Genomic DNA, 20,918 nt, shown 5'->3' on the forward strand with positions numbered 1-20,918 from the left:
GGTAAAGGTAAACATCGCGACTCACAACTCGCTGCTGACGGGCGGTATCGGCTCGACGTAAAGGGTACCGCTCACGCACCTTGGCCCGTCAAGCCGGCGCACTTCTAAGCCGCATAACTCCTAGCGGAGCCGTAACTCGCGAGTGACGTGAGCAGTTCGATTGCGATAGCAAGTGTTGCCGCGATTGCGGCGAACTCTGGAATTTTTTTTTGCCAATCATGGCCAATCGGGTATGCTTGGTTGACAAACGTGCGCCGGGGACGCTGGGGGGTCGCCGCGATGTACGCGCTCACGTACGCTCGACATTTTGTTGGTATTTTGAACTGCGGACGGGAAAAATAATTGGCGAACAGCTTCGCTGTTAATAAGCGCATGTTTGATCGCTAGCGGAGTCAGCCATTGGCGAAGGCTGTGCGCGTTTATACTACTAGCGACGATTGCGCAGCTTCAGACCGGCTTCCCAAACCGGTGCTCTTGTGATGCGTCACCGTTGCAGGCTCAAACCAGTCGGATCGGTCCCTCGTGAAGGGCGAAGCCTCCGGATGGAAAAATAGCCACCTTCATGCCAACATTTTCGGGAATTTTGCGAGGACAAGCTGAAAAGGGGAGACGAGTGACGATTGGGTGCTATTCGAGTGGTCTGCACCAGCATATCCCGACTCCAAAGGCGAGAACGCGAAGCGAACTACCGTAAGTTGCGCTAGTAATTAGTTGCCACACACTATGTCCACGCAGCCGAAGTGCGGCGTAGTTGGACTTTTATTTATGCCCCCATTAACGCGTACGTAGTGCGCGGCGTGAGGAGCGACTAGTCCTCTCTATCCTCCTCGCTCGTCTTCTCGCTGGTCTACTGGTGGCCAGGGGGTCATCGTCCGCTGCAGCAGCAGTTGTCTCCTGCCCCGTTGTTCCGCCAGCATCCGTGCTGGCCAGCGTGTAGTTGTACTTCTTATTTATGTCCCCATTCTTGGGTTCGTAGGGCGCGGCGTGCGTACGCCTTGTCCTTTCCCTCCTCCTCGTTCGTCTTCTCGCTGGTCTCCTGGTGGCCAGGGGTCATCGTCCGCTGCAGCGGCAGTGACGTTGTTGCTGTCCCCTGCCCCGTTGTTCCGCCAACGTGCGCTGCAGCGGCGGCGGTGGCGTCATTGTCCCCGGCCCCGTTGTTGTTCCGCCAGCATTCGCGCTGGCCAGCATCCGAGCTGGCCAGCACGAATGCTGGCAGAACAACGTTCACTGCAGCGGCAGCGGCGTTGTTAGTGTCCACGGCCCCGTTGTGTTCCGCCAGCATCCATGGTTGCCAGCATTCGTGCTGGCCAGCATGGATGCTGTCGGAACAACGTCCGCTGCAGCGGCGGCGGCATTGTCGCTGGCCCCGTCGTTCCGCCAGCATAGGTGCTGGCCACCCCGTTGGGGGGTGCTCCGTAGCTGCAGGATCCGGTGCGGCAGGCGCACTCGACGCATCCCGCGAACTGCAGGCGCACGCACACAGGCACCACGTCCTCACCATATGGACACCCGTGGCGCTGGCCACCCTGTTGGGGGGTGCCCTCCAGCCAGACTTCTCTGCTGCGGGTGCAGCCGATGCCCCGCCCGATCTGCACACACGTACACACCACATGCTTAACATACCGAGCATGCTGCTCGCACCCCTCCTGCAAGCCCGGACTAAGAAACATGAGCCGCAAAGAGCAGTTTGTTAAATAGGCCCTGCAGCCCTTACCACCTATTTCTCAAAATGTATTTCGGGGTAAAGTTTATTGTGCCAGCAATACCCTCCCTCAAGAATTATAAAAAAATCCATGCACTACCACCGCAGCTACGCGAGGTGAAAATCGCGCATAATCGTTCCCTCTTAACTCGACCGCGAACTAGGTGACGAAAGCTGCGTGCTCTTTCTCGGAGAGGGGGAGGCTCGGGGACGTCTCTTCAGCTGCCTTCGATATATCAGGCCGAGGAGTTTTCTCTTTTTCCTCGCAACGTAGAGAGTTATATTTCCGCTGTGGTGCAAAAAAAGCAGGCATTGATGCCTACTCGCGAGCGGGCGCTCAGACTGGTTGGGCGTTTCTGAAGCAATAAACGTTTGTTGTCGAGTGGTCTGGTTGAAAGGGAAGTATTTAGTTGTCCCTCAAACTCCACGCGCCCTCAAAACACAAAAGAAAAGCCGAAACTGTTCGCACAGGTTCAGGCATAGAAGGGGTTGGCGCACAGTGCCACGGCCGTTAGATGAAAGGCGCACAGTGCCGACGACGGCGGATCGCCATTACGAAATGCGAGAAATAGACCGTGGGGAACAGCCAATAGGACAGCCACCGCTGTAATAGCATAATTACAGTGGTGCATAATGGGGGAAATTGAAGAGAGCGCGATTGGTTTTTCCACGTTTTTCACAGCGATTTGCGAGCTTACCGCTTCACGTGCAAGTGTAATATTTGGCTGAGGTATTCCTGGCAGTGCAATCTAAACGTCGCGCCGGTTTATTTGCACTGCCCAAAGCGGGTTGCAAAATGCCGTTAAATCTACACTGTTTAATAACGTGTACTTTATGGTAAGCCCGTGGTTCAGCTTCACCTCAATGCATCCGAATGACCAATCCGTGCCGAAAACAAAGCCAATTCGTCGATTGACAGCAGCGTGCATACCAATACTCAAACAGACGATCTGCGCCGTGCCACTGCACATTGCAGAACGTCATGCTTGCATTGCGTGGTGCCACAGCGAAGGCGACTGAGATTTTGAGTCAAATCGCATGCTCGACATCATTATTCGCCAAAACATTTATTGGTCAGTCGAGGGCGTTGTGGTGAAGGTGAACCACGGGATTACCTTCAGAGTATGCGCTGTGGCTATATGCTTCCGAATTTTCGTTCACCGCGGCGGGCGAACTAAGGCACAAAATGGCCCTCCCAACAGACCTTACTGTGCAAGAACAGCTGGCGCGCGGACCTAACCGTTTCTTCTGTCAGCCTGGCTATGTTTCGGCTCATCTGGAGCAGCTCGTCCACCGGTGGGGTGGGTAGCACCCCGGCTGTGCGTCGGGGGCAGCGCCCAGCTTCGCCCGCAGCTCGGCCTCTTCCGCACGCAGCCTGCGGTGGTCGTCCTTGCGCTGGGCCTTGAGCAGGTTCAGCTCTGCAGCCTTTGTGCGAAGCACACTGTCCTGCTCAAGGACCGAGAGTGCCGACTTCGACTACGGAGGAGAACGGGAAAAGAGCGAACGTGGCGGTAAAAAACATGAAGTCAAAATAAATAAAAATAAGGGGAGCACGATTGCGCTCATAATGTCCGTGAGCATCTGTTCATATTACGACGAATGGGTACCATTACGCTTGCAGGAACTGGAGAACAGCTCCCCCCTTCCCTTTTTCTGCGTCAGCTGAAGTTCAGTGTAAGCTGGACACCCCAAATCTACCATTATCGCGTTCAATTGGACTAGGCTTAATTATTAACGCTGCATACACGTGGTCCATCCCAGAACGATTCCCAAGCGAGCTATAATGAAAAGCTTTAAAATAGACTCACCAGTTCAGGCGGTGGGCCCAGCGGTTCGTGCAGTTCCCGTACTTCGGCACTACGCGGCTCAATGGTGGCGGCCTTGCCCTGGCGCGTCTCTTCCTGCCCTTCGCACACCTCCGCCAGGAGCCGGTGGTCATGGCCTGCGGTGATGTCGAGGAGGTTCATTAAAGCCTGAATGGCCATCCCAATGGCCACCAGAATCGGGTTATATCTCGAGCTTTCTTGGCTCACTTCTCGCTCATTCTAGCGACCTTCTCACTCTTGCCTCAGTACAGTAAGAACAATGACAAGGATTGAAACACTGCTTTACGGTTGTGTTCCATCCTGTTCTCTCATTTTCACGCCGAAAACAATCCCAACTGCAAAGAGCTTTTCACAGGCAAAGGTGGAATTGAGTAACCGATACAAAAAAATCACACCTTCCAAGTCTACCCATCAGCAGGGTGAAAGATGCCACAGTATCCGCGAAAAGATTCCTACAATCCTGGTATGCTAGGTGCACTGCAGTGTAAAGTCAAGCAAGCAACCTAACGCTATTCAGGACTCGGCAGTCGAAGTAGCAGAGGTTTCTACTGAGAGGCAGCGTCGCAGCTGACCTTCTTTCATGGTACAGCATGTGTAGGCAATGTGAAAGCTGTCGGAAGTGCAGAGCAGGGATTCGCCATAATAGGCTGTAGCGCCGTTATCCCCTCACTGCTACGCCCACCCCACCAATGCATTTCAAATTTCCCGGTTTCGCAGTGCACGCGGGCCTCCTGCTTGAAACTGCGCCAGCGGGAGTTCTGTTCTTTTTGTGCTTGCATTTCCTGCTGCACGTGCCGGCATTGCAGTGCCACTTTTTTTCGCTGACTATCGTAAAAACCAACCCAACGAGCGTTCCTAACTAAATGCCGGTTAATTACGTATATTTTGTCTCAAATATACCTGCAATTTTATTTGCGCTAAACAAAGGGGAGATGTATTACAAGCACTGGGGGTTCACGGGGTTCGGATGCTTATATAAACCACTTTGCTTTAGAAGCCTCTGGGTTACGCCGCGACAACGCAACGCCGTGTGGTTCTACTTCGGTCCATCGAGCGAGATACGATGACGAAGTGAGCCCCTAAAGTGCTCTGCACTTCGAACAAGTTGGCCTGTACCAGCATACGTTGCTCCCGTGGACAAGCCAATACCACTCGTGGCAAGACTAGAAGCTGTTGATAGGCGGGCAAAATCTATAAATTTTTCCACGCTACGACCTAGAAGATCACGTTGGGAACCGCGAAATGAATTTATCAGAGCTCATTAAGACGGTTTCTGAAGAGAATGATGAGGTGGGAACATTGAAGTCTAATAGAAATGCATCAGGTAATTTCTGATTACTCGGATATAAAAAGACAAACTTCAGCAAGTAAACCCTACAAAACAGGTGGCTCCACTACCGCATGTGGTGAGCTGCTTTTTTTTTTTTTTTTTCAGTTCCGAGGTTGGAAATATATTACATCTACATGACAGCACTGCACAGCAGTCATCGGCTCTCTTAGTGCCATGTTCTGTAACGCGGGTAAAAAACTGGCCTGAAACAGGGTAGATAGTGTTTGCCAAAATTATCAATAAACCAAGCATCACGTCATCAAACGGTAGTAAAAAAGTAACGAAACGTGAGAAATTTATTAGTAACCCGCCGCGGTGGCTCTGTGGCTAAGGCGTTGTGCTGCTGAGCACGAGGTCGCGGGGTCGATTCCCGGCCGCGGCGGCCGCTTTTCTGGTGGAGGCGAAAAGCAAAAACGCCCGTGTGTACGAGATTTCGGCGCACGTTAAAGATCCCCAGGTGGTCAAAATTAGTCCGGAGCCCTCCACTACGGCGCGCCTCATCGCCTGCGTTGCGTCGGCGCGTTAAACCGTATACAATCAATCAAATTTATTAGTACAGGAAGTGAGTCAGACTTTAGTTTCCCATAACATGGGTTGGGGGTGAGGCACAAGCTGAATGAGCCATCCAGCTTTGGCTGTCACATCATTGGCATTTGGCTTAACTGTGCAATAGGTGGTTGGGATGACCTTCTCAACACTCGATAATCGTAAGACGCTAACGCGATGTTAAGCGGGAACAAGGCTTGCTGCGGTCTTTTTTAAGTGCAGAGCACTTTATGGGCTCGCGTGTCATCGTAGCTCGCTAACGGTTAACATGCGACTGCGGCGCAGCTATAGATAACGGATCCAAGTAGAGTCTCGTGTAGTCACGCTGAGGCTTCGAAAACCACGCGGTTTAAATAGTCATAAGCGTTCTAACCTCGTGAACCGCTGGCGCTTGTCATCCGTCTCCCCGTTGTTTAGCGCAAAGAAAACTGCAGGTACATTTCAAGCAATATCTGTTTATGTAAGCGCTAGCGCCCGCGTTCATTTAGTTAGGAACGCTCGTTGGGTTGGTTTTTGTGATAGCTAGCGAAAAAAGCGGCCCAGAAAAAAAAAAATGACGTGTTCGAAACGCCGCAGAAAGGCTCCAGCCGCGCAAGAAAAAAAAATGACGCGTTCGAAATGACGCAAAACAGCTTTAGCATACGAAATTAAAGCAAACACAAAAAATAGCAGTGGCTTAGCTCGGCTATGCCAGGATATACGTAGCGTTAGCTAAGGTTCAGCTTGTTATTCTTAGCTTTCCTAGTTGTCTAGGGTTTGCTTACTGCTGCTTCAATGACACACACACGGTATACGCATAATGTGACACATGTATATTTATCAAGCGGCTTCGGCGCAGCGTCACCATCGCCCCAGAGCTACGCTGGTTCCGCAGGCGCACGCCGGCGTTGCTGCGACGCACGAGCCATCGGTTCCACACCCGGCCACCCCTCGCATGATCATCAAATGGACCGGGCCGCCACGTGCGCAACGGAGATCGGCAAAGACGCTGGGCGCGTGCGGTTGTGTGAGAGACGTACGCCGGGCAGCGAGCAACGTTCTGTGCGCCATGTGACGTCACTGCTCCTCGCGCATGCGCAGCACGGCTCTCCAGGAGCCACACGAAACTGCTCCACCTCGGCCAGTGTGGCTCACGCTACAAAAGAACAGAGCTCCCGCTCGCGCAGTTTCAAACAGGGGGCGCGCGAGCACTGCGAAGGCGGTAAATATGAAATGCATTGGGCGGCAGCAGTGAGCGGATAACGGCCTTGCAGCCCATTATGGCGAATCCCTGCTCTGCACTTCCGACAGCTTTCACACTTAGTGAAACAACTTCAATTTTTTTTTTGTTCATCGGGTTTACGTAGTTGACTCGCCTACCATAAAATTCACAATACAGGTACATTGCATTCTAAAAAAAAAAAAAACATGTCATTCCTGCCGTTCAATTTAAACGAGACACTCTTGAAGAGTGCATTATAAGTGCACAGATACCCGCGGCGTTTCCTCTGCTGCCTTCTAGTTACAATGAAATTGTCAAACTGAACTCACTTCAGCGCTTCCATTTCTGCTTCGTCCGTGGGCTTGGTGTTCTGCGGAACTTGACAACAAACGCCGCTGCATCGAACGAAGCTTTCGAGGCTTCCGGCGGTTGGGTGACGCCGTCGGGGCGTCCGGGCACGTCCGGCAGTGAGCGCGGTCAGAAATTGGCGTTCCAAACCGGCACGTGGCTTTAACGGCACGCTGGGAACGAGATATCGTCAACGTCGTCTTCTTTAAAGCAATCAGCCCCCACCACGGCTTCAAAAATATCTCCAATAGCAGTTCGCCTTGGGGGGCATTGAGGGAGAGAATATTTAGGAGGCGGCCTGACGTCACGTAGCAAGCCTCTGTGACACAACTTCCGTTGACCGCGCTCCCGCTGCTTTTAAAGACAATAGTCTTTCTTGGGCTACTCAAATGCAAAATATTCGGTCTGTCTGTCTGTCCGTATGTATGTCTGTCCGTTCCTCGGTTGAACCGCCCTGCCGAAGTTGAAAGGTTCTTGAGCTAGACGCAGTGGCGTAGCCATGAATATTTTTCGTGGAGGTGGGGAAGAGCGTGCTCGACAGATAGGAGGGGAGGTAGAGAGGCAAGTCTTCTTGCGCGTTGGTTTTCAAATGAAACTTAAAATAACTGCTTTGAAGGTGCGATGTCTGCTCATGTTTCTCACGTTACTTTCTCACGTTTCTCACGTTAATTTCTCACGTCTCGTTACTTTTTTACTACCGTTTGATGACGTGATGCTTTGTTTATTGATAATTTTGGCAAACACTCTCTACCCTGTTTCAGGCCAGTTTTTTACCCGCGTCACAGAACATGGCGCTAAGAGAGCCGATGACTGCTGTGCAGTGCTGTCATGTAGATGTAAAAATACAGCAGTCGTAGTGACCACTATACTACACACCCCAAATATATCTCCAACCTCGGAACTGAAAAAAAAGCGGCTCACCACATGCGGTAGTGAAGCCACCTGTTTTGTATGGTTGACTTGCTGAAGGTTGTGTTTTTATATCCGAGTAATCAGAAACTACCTGATACATTTTTTTTTACTTCAATGTTCCTACCTCACCATTCTCTTCAGAAACCGTTTTAATGAACTCGGCTAAATTCATTGCGCAGTTCACAACGTGACCTTCTAGGCCGTAGCATGGAAAAATTTATAGACTTTCCACTCCTATCAACAGCTTCTAGTGTGTGGGGAATCTTGCGGAGCTCCGCCATCTTTCCTATCTCTCTCGGCCATCTTTCCTATCTAGGCACTGTACCGCCGCGGAGGCGAGAGGGGTGGTACCTCTCTCTTTGCGGCCGCGCGCTGCCCCCCTCCAGGAGGATGCCCGTGGGAGCTGGGGGCGCTGCCGAACCTCTCACGTGACAGGTTTTGCCCGGAAGTTCCGGCGGCCTGGTCCGGGGCGGACGACGGAGGGAGGGAGAGTGCATTTCCTTTCCTTTTCTCTTGAACCACTTAGTAGTAGTAGAGTCTCTTTGGATGCGAACCATCGTCGTGAGCGGCCTTAAGTACGACTCGCTCCTTTTTGGCCTTCCTTTGTCCGCCTTCGCGCCTCTTTCTCCCGTCCTGGCTAAGGTGGTCTTGGCGGTGTAGAGCGACGCGCCCGACGTCCCCTTATTGCAGTGCAATAAACGTCGGAGTGGGCGAATTCTGTGTCCTGTGTTCCTTGCTGTTCGCTGCCGCTACGCCAAGTTGGCGATCCGTGGCGGTGTTCAGCGGAGCTAGCCTTGCGGCCGAATCTCGAGAATCGAGCTAGGCCGCCGTAAGAACCCTGGTCCCCACAAGTGCTGCCACGAGTGGTATTGGTTTGTTCACGGGAACAACGTATACCGGTAAAGGCTAACTTGTTTTTACTCACGCTGTACCATGAAATTGTTGTTTTTTCGTTTATTTAATAGCCTCAAGGCTTAGACACTAAGCGGGTCCGATCTATATCCAGGAAACTAGGTTGGCCTCCCGGATATAGTCCAGCAAGGAACAGTAGGCAGGACCATGGAGCCACCGATGGTAATGCGTGTCTTGCCGCAAATTTAGGCCTGCTGCCATCAAACATTTCCTTCGAATGTCCTTAGTTCCAGGGCATGTCCATATTAGGTGGTGAAGGACTGCCGGAACCGTTTCCTCAGAGCAGGTTGGACATTTCACATGCCCTCGGTAATCCCCTTTCCATCCACTCGTGCGGGCAGGAGTAAAAGCTACGCCTAGTCGGATACGTCGTAGTACAACCTCCTCCATCCTGGTAAGGTTCAGGGGGAGGAGAACCGAACACGGACGTATGAGAGCACGCGTTCGGCGTCGAAGATCCTCCTTTGCAGCCATTCTTGTGGCCCATGGCTCACTTGGGAGCTGGGCGGGGGATGATGGGGGGCAGTTGTGTGACAGGAAGTGAGCCCGTTCATTTCCTGCAATACTGGTGTGACCAGGAACCCATGACACAACCACTTTGGATGGCATTTTGCTGTGGAGCTGGTGAATGCGTTGACAGATGATGGGGGTCTGCGCAACCTGTTTCAAATAGTGGATCACTTGCGTAGAGTCGTTACGAATATTGATGGTTGTCAAGTCTTCTTTGGAAGCGGCTGCACACAGTAGGGCGTCGTGTATAGCCTGCAATTCCAGCAGGATTGGGGTGCATGTGGCAGAGGCGTAGGGAATACGGCTTTCGATGCTGGGATGAGTGGGGCTGGTCCACGCTGTGACTCTATGCGTTCCTGTGCATGAAGCGTCGGTGTAGAGGAGGCATTGATCGTCTGGTCCCGGGTTATTTGGGAGGGGAGAGAGCTCTACTTTACCCTCCTTGGTCCGCATTCTCTGCAGATGGCTTGTCTTGTTGGAGATTATAATCGTATAACCCCAGGGTGGAAGCTCATCCTGACTTTTTGGAGGAGCCAAGGTACCCGGGTTGAAGTGGTCGTACAGTGCTCGTCAATTGTGTTGAGCTGAGCTTGTTACTGAAGGACCGGTATCGGGGTGATGCGAGGGAGACCGGTGATGGCTCGCATGACTTCTCTATTAAAGCTTCCAGTTTAGCATGTTGGGATACGGTTAGACGCTGAAACTGGGTTTCATAAACCAATCGAGGTTGGAGCACAGCGCACGCCAGCCGCCGAGCGACCTCAGTTCTTGCACCACCCGCTTTTGGCGCAATGCGGCGGATTAGGCGAATGGTATTTGCCGCCGTTTGCCTCACTGCTTTCAGCCATGCTGTAGCGGTACCAGCTTGGTGAATATGCAGGCCCAGAATACGGAGCTCTGTTGCTTCAGCAAGCTGATGAGCGCCTATACGTATAGATGAAAGGTGGACGGCGAGCTTCTTGCGGCCAGCTTTGTTAGCGACTGTCATGAACTTCAGTCTTCCCGGAAGACATAGGCGTGCACACAGGGGGGGCAGGGGGGGCGGCCGCCCCCCGTAATCATCTGAAGGGGGCGCCAAATTTGCCCCATGCCTTGCCGATGTAACACATGAAAGTAAAATTTCTGCTCAGAAATATTTTGTGTGTGTTGCAATTCCATCACATTGAAATAAAAATTTTATAACCATCCCTCTTTGCACTGCGTTCGCACCGCAAGGCCTTCAGTGAGAAGAGGTCGGGAGTTGCTCTGGGGGGGGGGGGGGGCGCAGCGGTAAGACTTTGCCCCCCCCCCAAATTGAGAACTCTGCGCACGCCTATGCCGGAAGATACAGTAAGACCAACCTTCGCGGCTAATTCCTGGATAACTTCAAGAGCCTTCTGCAGCGCTGTATACTGCATCTGTACGTTTTAGTGCGTCGACCATACTGTGACATCATCCGCGTAGATGAGGAAGCGTGTGTGCTGCACAGTGTCGAGCTGCCACGCTAAGTGAATAAATACGATGCTAAAAAGTATTGGTGAGAGCACAGCTCCCTGGGGGACACAACGCACCGAGTGAAACAGTCCTACTGGCTTCCCTTCTACACGGACAGCGAATGTGCGGTTTTTTAAAAAGGCGGCGACATAATCAACCACACGATGTGGTAGGCCCAACTCAAGCATAGCACGTATGATAGCGTCGTCGGATATATAATCATACGCCTTTGAAATATCGGTTGCCAGTATGGTACGAGTGGCGTGGCTGTAGGAGGAAACATTCAAGATGTCTTCGGACTACATCGCCAAACCATCTTCCGCGCCAAGACCAGGACGAAACCCGATTTGTGCTGGGTGATATTTGCGATGCTTCTCCAGCCACCAAAAAAAACGTGTCACCAGCATTCGTTCTGCTAGTTTGCAGATGGTGAGTGTCAAGGAGATTGGGCGGAGATTTTCTAATTGGTTAGGAGGTTTTCCAGGCTTAGCTAATGGTATAACTATTGAGTGCTTCCATTCGGCCGGTATTGTTGAGGTTGTCCAGGTGTCATTAATTATATCCAGAATATGATTGAGGATATCTCCCTCCAGGTTTTGGTAAACCTTTTTACGGTATACCATCCGGGCCTGTGGTGGTACGCTTTTTGAAACATTCAATAGCGGCGAGTAGTTCTGGAAGCGTAAACGCAGTCTCCAGGCCGTCTGTGTCTGCTGCAGGAGTAGGGGTATCTTGGGGAAGCGTGTGCGGCACATGGTGTAGAGGGAAGAATTGTCGAGCTGCCCGTTTGGCAAATTCTTCTGGAGTCTCCTGAGCCGCAAGGCGGGAGCTTTCCCCCGGATCGGTCGACGACCGTTTTACAATGCTCGGAATGTGCTCCTAAGTGTGCGATTTGATGTACGGCCATTCATACCGCCGCACCACCGTAGCCACCTTTCACGGGAAAGAGCCTTTTGGTATTGTCGGGCTTTGGCTGTAAGGCGGTTAACCCTGATCCTGTCCGGGAGGGAGTCCCGATTTCTCCGAGCAACGATATCTGCTCTTTTCCGTGCCGCCCACAAATTAAGGAGGTGCATGTCAGGGTTCGGTTTGGCCTCCTCTACCCACGTTTCGATCGTAGCCTCCTTTAGCTTTTGAGTACTGCGTAATGTAGATGCCGATAGCGGCACGTCCGCAGTAAGGGAACGGAATTTGTCCCAGTTGGTAATACAGGCCTTCCGCTTGACTTTGGAGCTAGTGCGCGGGCGTAGATGAATAAGTATGGGGAGGTGATCACTGCCCCAAGCGTCTGGTTGTACCTGCCAGTAGGGCGTCCGATTTCCCATCCACCACGTCAGATCGGGAGAATTTGTAGTAGCCGTGCGGGTAGGCGTGAAAGAACGTTGAGAAGCTGACACGCCGCGTCGAAAAAGGTCTCGTAAATTTTTGTGCCACGGCGGGAGGTCATTGCGTATCCCCATTCCATGTGTGGTGCATTAAAGTCACCACCGACAAGGATTGGGACGCCCGGGTACGCTCCTCGTAAATGAGCAAACCAGCCACGTCGTATTCGGGCGATGGCGCAGGGCGTATATAGATCGAGACGAGTATAACAGTACCGCGCGGAAGACGTACGTGAACAGCAACTACTTCCTGGTTGGTGTTATACCAATCATTAAGGTCTATCTGTGTATGCGGGTATTGAGAAGATATATACACGGCAGCCTTGCCGGGATGGGCATCCGTGGTATTCTTGCGCCCATCTGGTATGGTAGGGAAATGATACCCCAAAAAGCCGGGTAGTGGGTGCAATGCATTATGTTCTTGCAAGAGCAGTGCCCATATCCGTAGCTTACCGTATTGCACTCGGAATTTCAGTTCACCGATTTTGTTTGCGAGGCCCCGGCAATTCCACTGTAGGATGCCTGGGTGAGTTGACGTTGAGAGTTTTGAGTTGTCCCGAGTTTGCTGCTCTTAGGGGCTGCTACCGCCATTGTGCGAGGACGGGCGATACAAAGTCCAGGAGCGTCAAAACAGCCGCGGCTATCGGAGATGAAAGGGGAGCGAGGAGGATGCGCACAGCCTCAATGAGAGAGGACATCACCGAACACAGGCCCCCAGTACGTGTTTCGTTCGTCTTTTGGTTCACGCTGATGTTGCAGTGACGCTTGGCGAGCAGAGGTTGATGACCGCGTAGTTGGAGTCGTAGCCGGTGCTATCACAGGCACCCCTGTAGATGCAGGTGCTTCCGCGTGCCTGGGAGTAGGATTATGCTGAGCTGCTGGAGAGCGCTCTGCCAGCGCTGGTGCAGCAGGGGGCGGCTGCTTTGGCCCGCGTTGACGAACCGGTAAGGCCGGAAAGTCCTCCTCGGCGTTCTTGAAGATTGGACCCGCAGTTTGCTTGGTCCAAGCTTCCTTGCGCCCTGTGCCACGCCCTTGCATAAAAGCCGATTTTGCTGACTTGTAGTCAGTGTTGTTAGCAGACTTGAGCTTAAAAATAGCCTTCTGATCACGCCGGGCTTATCACTGAGCAGATGTAGATTCGTGCTTTTTGCTGCAGTTCGGGCAGCAAACCTTTTCAGCGGAACAGCCCGTACAATCATGGCTGCCACCGCACCGGGAACATCGCAAGGAACTTTTACACACTTCAGACACGTGCCCAAAGCGCTGGCAATTTTTGCACCGTTTCCACGTAGTTGTACTCCCGGTAGCGCGTGTATCCGATGCTTACGTGCTCGGGTATTGTTTCCGTGCGGAACACAATGTGAACACTCTGATGTTTTCCCGATCCGCGGGCAGATTTTACTGGCACCCTCAGGCCCAAGGCATTAAGAATGACTTGATTAGAAAGGTCCGTAGCGACTCTCCTAATCACTCCCACTCCGCAGTTGCTGGGCCTTGGCTCAAATGCCTGCACCTTGATCCCTGCAATGCTAGAAATCTTCAAGAGGCACTCGGTGGCATCAGCATTGCGCGTGTCGATGGCGAGAAGGTTCAGCCGATGGTTGGGACGTACTTGTAGCACGCCGCCTGGAGCCAAGGATTCCAATCCCTCTTTGAGAACAAGGGGATTGTAACGCGTGATTATTTTCGAGGAATCGAGAGGCTTTACGACCACGACAACCCCGTGTCTAAGAGGTCTCGGGACTGCGCTCACGTTTAGAGGCACGTGGCGCTTCTCAGGTACAGCGGGATAAAACGGCTGGGACTTTTCATCCTGAGATGCGTTTTCGTTTCCACATATGATGGTCCCAGAAGTCGAGTCAGTGATGTCGGAAAAATCGTCCATGTCGTCCGGCAGAGGCTGCTCGGAAGGGACCACAGGAGGACTCACTTTTCCAGGAGGACGCGACGTCCCGGAGGATCCAGGATCGGTGCTGCAGGGGCTTGAAGCGTCCGGCGGGCCTGACGAGGCAGCAATGATTCCAGGCTCCGTGGCAGGGCCTGGTGGGTCCCCCGACGGTTGGCCAAGAAATGTTGTTGGAGGCGGCGGCAAACACACGGCCGCCCCCGTCGCCGGGAGCATATTTAAACATCTAAGCTCCAAATTGCCAGTAATTTGTTCGACTCAAGTCTAATAAGACAAAATAACACAGAGAGAAGGTTGGTTGGTTGGTTCCTTAAGTCATGGGGCGTACCCACGCCGGGGATTGGCCAAGAAGCTGCCTGTAATAATTAGGCTGTGACCCGGTTTATTTTAGAGATAAAAAAAATGAAGTACGAGAAAAACATTGAGAGTAGAAAAGGAAATCTTTGGATAGAACAGGATTGTCAGGAAAAAAACTTGCGAATGAAGGCATAGCTATCTATACTCGGCTACAACTCAAGAACGGCACCACCTCATATAGTGTATCACTCCGCCAAAGTGCCGGACCCGTGACGTCAGTGCGCGCGCGTTTTGAAAGGGGTTTGCTATGAATGCGTGATATCGTCTGCCTTGTCTCAGGCAGTTTGTTTGTCGTCACTGGAGTCGTTTATAAGCATATTAAGTCCAAAAAATCACGAGAACGGCTCACGCCATGTTCAAAATATTCCCAGTAACGCCCTACTTGCGCCGCCCGGAGAAACATCCGGCTACGGTGATAAGGCACAGCGGCAACTTCCGGTGCCGTTCTTAAGTTGTCACCGAGTATAGCAGGGCATCCGGCCTGTCGCCGCAACAAAGGAATGAAAGGCGATCACAACATCTCTGTGGCAATATCCTATGACGGAAGCACCCAGGGAAAGAATATTGGTTAAAGATAAAGGGAGATTAATTAAACGTGTATTCAAGGTGCGTGCGTCGCATCGAGGAAAAGCTGCGGCAATTTAAAAGAAAGTGTTCTATTGTTTCGGGGGCCTTGCAGAAAGGGCATTGAGGAGATAACGCCTGACCAGCTTTGTGTGGATAAAAACTTAAAGGGGGGATTCTGCAACGAAATTTTGTGATTGCGACCTCACATTTACGAGATTTGCAGAATTTAGGCTTCCATAAGTGAGAGAGGTGAATATAGTCGGAGCATGAACGAAGGGCATCTTGCCGATAATTTGTAAAACTTGAAGGCGCCTGAACCTCGCCCCCAAAAGAAAACTGTCAATCGCGATTGACTCAGCGTAGCTTCTTCGTCTTCGTCGTCGCCCCCCCTCTTCCGTACCATGAAATCAAAGGTCAGCTGCGACGCTGCCTCTCAGTATAAACCTCTGCTACCTCTACTGCCGGGTCTTGCATAGCGTTACGTTGCTTACTTGGTTTTACACTGAAGTGCACCTATAGCTTACCAGGATTATATGAATGTTTTCGCGGATACTGTGAGCAAGGTGGTTTCCTAACCGGCGTTTTCCCCCTGCTGATGAGCAGACGCGGAATGTGCAACGTGTTTTCATTGATATCGATTACTCAAGACCAGCAATGCCTGTGAAAAGCCATTTGCAGTTGGGATTGCTTTCGTAGTGTCATGAAAATGAGAAAACAGGATGGATCACAGCAGTAAAGCAGTGCCTCAATTCTTGTCGCTATTCTTACTGTACTGACGCAAAAGTGAGATGGTCGTTAGAATGACCAAGAAGTGGGCCAGATTTAACCCGGATTTAACCCGGCCAACCCGGCTTTAATGAACCTCCTCGACATCACCGCGGGCCATGACCACCGGCTCCTGGCGGAGGTGTGCGAAGGGAAGGAAGCGATGCGCCAGAGCATATGGCCGCCGCCATTGAGCCGCGTAGCGCCGAAGTGCGACAACTGCACGAACGGCCGGGCCCACCGCCTGAACTGGTGAGTCCACATTAATGTTTGTCCTTATATCTCGTTTGGGAATCGTTCTGGGATGGACCACGTGTATGCAGCGTTAATAATTAAGCCTAGTCCAATTGAACGCGATAACGGTATAATTGGGGTTTTAAGCTTACTTAAGCTGAGGGACAAAGAGGAAAGGGGGAGCTGTTCTCGAGTTCCTGCCCACTCGTCGTAATATGACCAGATGCTCACTGACATGATGAGCGCAATCGTGCTTCCCTTATTTTCCTTTATTTTGACTTCATGTTTTTTACCGCCACGTTCGCTCTTTTCCCGTTCTCCTCCGCAGCCCGCGTCGGTACTCCCTGTCCTTAAGCAGAACTGTGTGCTTCGCACCAAGGCAGCCGAGCTGAGACTGCTCAAGGCCCAGCGCAGGACGACCCCCGCATGCTGCTCGCGGAAGAGGCCGAGCTGCGGGCACGGAGCAAGAATTATTGAGGAGGCGCAACACGGCTTTCTCCGGTGGCGCGATTTAGCAGTACGTATGCTCCGTTCGTTACGTTCGTTACGTTGCTACCGGGTTTACCGGGACCCGACTGCGCATGCGCGCGCACGTACCGGGCCCTTTCCGTATAGTGAGACGGAAAACGTGTTTTAGCACTCCGTAGCGTCGTACCGTTCGTTCCGTGTGACGGCTGATTAGCCGAGTTGTTGCAAAAATCCACACGCTAAAATACGTAAATAAAGAACGCAGTTTCCCCTAAAGCATTGCAAATCTAAAATAAATCGCGCTCGGCCCGGACGCATTGTGAGGCAGGGGCTGCGGTGGCGGCGACGGCACCAGAGCGAGCGCAGGTGACGACATGGTCGCGCCGTTCACGCCAAGGAATGGCCTTGGCCTTGCCCGATTGAAGCGCTAGACACATGTACGATTGGTACACGCGATATATGCGACTGATCGTTACGACTGTCACCACGACTAGTCGTACGCGTGAATTTGAAACACATATGGCCCGATGCGGGTGTGCGATGCCTCGTCGGCGCCGCTCCGCCCACTGTTTTTGCTCCATGGTCAACTACGACGATCGCTGAGCTGAACTTGTAGATTCCGCGCGTTTGTATGCAAGAAATGGATAAAGCAGACAACCGTGAAGCGTTTTCTGCATCGGAAACAGTCCGCGCACACGCCGGTCGCGCCTGCCAGCTCGGCACACTCAGCGGCTTTCGACGAACCAGCGCAGACCACGGTAGCAACCGCTTGTCGCTGCTCTTCCGAATCAGTCTGATCACTAAAACGAAGTTCCACCTGCGAGAAAGTAGGTGTTAGTGTGGTGAAAAATTGTGCTAGGGATTGTTCTCGGGGCTTATTTTAAAAGCGGCGATCAGATATATCTGCCGCGATGACCGGCCGTGGATGCCGCGGCGCGCGGTGCGCCCGAGCGCCCGAGAGATGGCGATACCTGCGCGGAAGCATCGAAACAGGCTACGCAGATGTCTCGGTCCCCGATCGCTCACGGCAGTTGTAGCTCAAATAAAGTTTCACATGCGAGAAAGGGATGATAGTGAGGTGAAACGTTGTGTTATGGAGTGTCATTCGCAGTTGCACAGATAGCGGCGATCAAATATTCGCCAGGACGCTAAGCCTAAAGTTTCCAACACCCGAGCAAGCCGGTTGCGGGCTCCGGATACGGTAACACGGAAGCAGAGCGCCGGCAGAGACGCCGGCCGCGTACGGAACAAATGGCGCATGCGCAGTCGGGTCCCGGTGAACCCGGTAGCAACGTAACGAACGTAACGAACGGAGCATACAGCGCCGGGCACGGCACCGACGCGCCCTCTTTCGCGAGGCGCCAAAGAGAAAAGGCTCGCCGGTTCAAGGTCAGTCAGTGCATAGCCTGTTCTGTGTTCGGCTGCCGTCATGAGCGGACGCCGCCGACGAATCCCTCGCGCGACGGGACCTTCATTGGAGTCGGCTTGCAGCGGAAGAAATCTTCGCGTTTCAGACATCGCTGTCGTTAGACGACTGACTTTTTAGAACGCGAAACCTACAATGAAAAAAAACAAACAAACATGTGGTTGATAATCTAGACATGATTAGTTCCAGTGAATGATGGTTCTTATCCTCTGTGCCATTAGTTCATATTTAGATAATTTCCCCGCCCTGCCTGTGCAACATGAAAAGCGCGCGCAAATCTGAGAAGCCCGCGAGAGGCGAGAGTGGCGAGGGTGAACCACTCATGGCGATAAGGCGGAGTTGGCAGACGTTGGCAGACGTCGTCTGCTCCGGGGTTCCTTCTAGGGCTTCGTTTCAAGAGCGGTACGGCTTGTAACTAGGGCAGTGTTTATTAATAACTGCTGCTAACATGTCCATCACATCTATTTATTTATTTATTTTACAGAAATAAATCTGGAAATTTTCACAATATATTCGATGATATTTCTGTGCGTCGCGTCCGTAGAAGAACATGTAAACTATGACAACGCGTTCGACGCGTCATCTGTTGTGCTGCTCCGCATGCTGCGTTTCCTCCTCACCAGACAGTGACATTAACGCGCCGCCCGCCCGCGCTGTCCCAGCCCAGAGGATTCTTCTCCTCAAATACGTCTTTCTCCGTGGCTGCGGGCGAAGCTAGGCTCTGCCATCCTGGTGCACACCCTACCCCTGGTGCACAGCCATGGTGCAACCCCTACCCCACCGGAGGACGAGCTGCTCCAGATGAGCCGAAACATAGCCAGGCTGACAAAAGAAAAGGTTAGGTCCGCGCGCCAGCTGTTTTACACTGTAAGGTCTGTTGCGAGGGCCATTTCTGCCTTAGTTTTTGTAACTCGGTCGCAGCGGTCAGATGGGTGGTGATGAGTGCGCAAGGCGGGGCAAACGCTGTTTGCGGTTGCTACCACTCTTGCTTTGACTTTGGCAGCTGTCTCGTATGCCTCCTTCGGACGTTCGATCATATTTGTAGATGCAGACGCAACTGAAGCACGCTGGAATTGAATTACGTTTCTGTCACATTTACAGACATATACTTGTATACATCATACATCATATTCGATATTCTTAGGCGAGCGTTACCAGCTCTGCACTTATTGTGCATTGGCAGCAGAGCCCGATTTCCCTTGAGTTCAATAATTGGACTTTTTTGTGCCAGTTTCGGGTTTAAGTGCGTGTTTGTCTTGGTATGTTTGGCCAAGAGAAGGCATACAGATGAACCACTATTTGACTAGTTATTTTTGCACACTTTAGATGAAGAAAGAAGAAAAAAAAATGGCTGAGGTATAACTCAATCTTTGCTATCGTCAGTTATCACTAGCGATAGCGAGTACTGTGCACACAGTGTTTTGTAAAAGTTCGCGTTTCGTTGAGATTTCGCAGCGTGCCGTCTAGCGATCTCTATCTGGATGACTCGATTCATCCTTTCGCCTCCACTAAAGGGAACGCACAGACATCGGAATCGGCGCGTCATCGATCACGAGACTGAGGAACCTAATGCCGACAAAGCCTCTCGGGAACCAGCGCTTTCGTGTGCGTGCGTCCTGTGCTTTTATAATCTTCGTCCCTGTATCCCCAGGTGGTCAAAGTTAATTTGGAGCCCTTCACTACGGTGCGCCTCTTCGCCTCCGTTGCGTCGGCTTGTTAAACCGTACAATCAATCAATCTTCGTTTCTGTATAGTCAGTCAGGGCACTATCAGCATATCAGTTGTCAAATCCTCGCGTATGGTTCGCTTGAGCGGAACCGTCGCTGGCTGAACCGCACGCCCAGACCATAGAGTTTCTTAGTAAGTATACTAGAGAGGAAACTGCGCCTGGTAAGCCATGTCGTCGTGGAGGTACATGGGAAGACCCCCCTTTTTGGCTTGGGCTTGGCATGACAATTGGATTCTTAAGCGGTTTTTAGGATTTGCTTTCTTCACTATGCATTAACACGTTTACGAGCTACGAGGAAGCCGAAATCCTGCCTGTTCTGCGGTAGCCGTGTTCGGTGAAACAGCAGGCAGTACGTGATCGCACCTGACGTTGCTCATGCCGCAGTCGAAGGACGTATGATTGAGCGGGTAATATGCCGCCGCGAAATTTGTAGCCGACGAAAAGAAGAAACAAAACGTACTTTGACGGAGACAAGATACGACAGATACGAGCGCTTGTATGCGTCCTATCTTGTCATCGTCCACGACTGTTTAACGCCACGTTTTCTTTTTTCTTGTTAAACTAGCTGACGGTCGGTGCACCGGTTCACCACGAAGACAAAGTTTTCATAGGCACGCTCAAAAACGTTCCAAACTCTCAAAACAGCTTATTATTTAAAATAATGGTAAAATAATAAAATCAGAGTCTCTAATGAGTCCCCCCCCCCAAATATTAGCATTGTTCGTAACTACAATCTTGGCCCGCGGAGTAGCAAACACAACCGTTCCGTCAAAAATGCGCTTATACTTCCTTTTTCCTTAGTTTAAAACAGCCTGTTTTTATTTTCCACATACATAACTGCACACTATTCTTCGCGTTTTTGTGGCACTTTGTTTAAATTTGCGGTCACTAAAACGTTTCAATCCAAGCCAATGATGAAACTAAGGCGAGCGCTATGTTTAATGGCGGTCCATGATGACACAGACGGCCTTGACGTAACCCCGCATAGACGCTAGCGCCAGATTCCTGTGTATATTGTAAGAAACTCTATGGCACAGACATCCCAGCCGCCGCTGGGCGATAATACGCAGGCGAAGCACTCGTTCCACCCTCGCCTAGTCACGTGACACAGAAGCGGTGAAGCTTGGAACAAGCGAAGCGATAAGAAAGAAATCCGCAGCTTGTTCTCCGGCGGCTGAAGGTCAATGCGGCGCGATGAGTGGCCCTGAAAGATGTAGCGTAGTAGAGCTTTCGCTTTAAAAAAATGGAGACAATTTTCTCGTGCATGGCAACCATGGCATATTGTTGGCAAGCAGCATGGATTCCTGCTTTTCAGGGCTTCTCT

At 51.8% G+C, this 20,918-nt stretch overlaps 1 protein-coding gene across 1 annotated transcript; it reads right to left on the minus strand.

The window, feature by feature from the left end:
* Window positions 1–780: 780 nt before the first annotated feature.
* Window positions 781–7,056, minus strand: LOC144148032 (uncharacterized). The gene is made up of 4 exons (XM_077679631.1): window positions 6,935–7,056; window positions 3,511–3,644; window positions 2,943–3,178; window positions 781–1,589 (listed from the first exon to the last, which is right to left on the minus strand). The coding sequence occupies exons 3-4, from the start codon at window positions 2,976–2,978 to the stop codon at window positions 1,248–1,250; spliced, it is 378 nt and encodes a 125-aa protein (XP_077535757.1). The 5' UTR covers window positions 2,979–3,178; window positions 3,511–3,644; window positions 6,935–7,056; the 3' UTR covers window positions 781–1,247.
* Window positions 7,057–20,918: the final 13,862 nt, after the last annotated feature.

The sequence above is a fragment of the Haemaphysalis longicornis genome, unplaced genomic scaffold (assembly GCF_048455015.1).
Source record: "Haemaphysalis longicornis isolate Haplotype H1 unplaced genomic scaffold, Haemaphysalis longicornis Haplotype H1 scaffold_716, whole genome shotgun sequence".
NCBI lineage: Eukaryota > Metazoa > Arthropoda > Arachnida > Ixodida > Ixodidae > Haemaphysalis > Haemaphysalis longicornis.

Coding starts and splice junctions, on each gene's coding strand:
- LOC144148032 (XM_077679631.1), bottom strand. CDS start 2,978: ATGAGCCGAAACATAGCCAGGCTGACAGAAGAAACG. Junction 1,590..2,942: donor CCAGGCTGACAGAAGAAACG/GTTAGGTCCGCG, acceptor ACGTGTGTGCAG/ATCGGGCGGGGCATCGGCTG.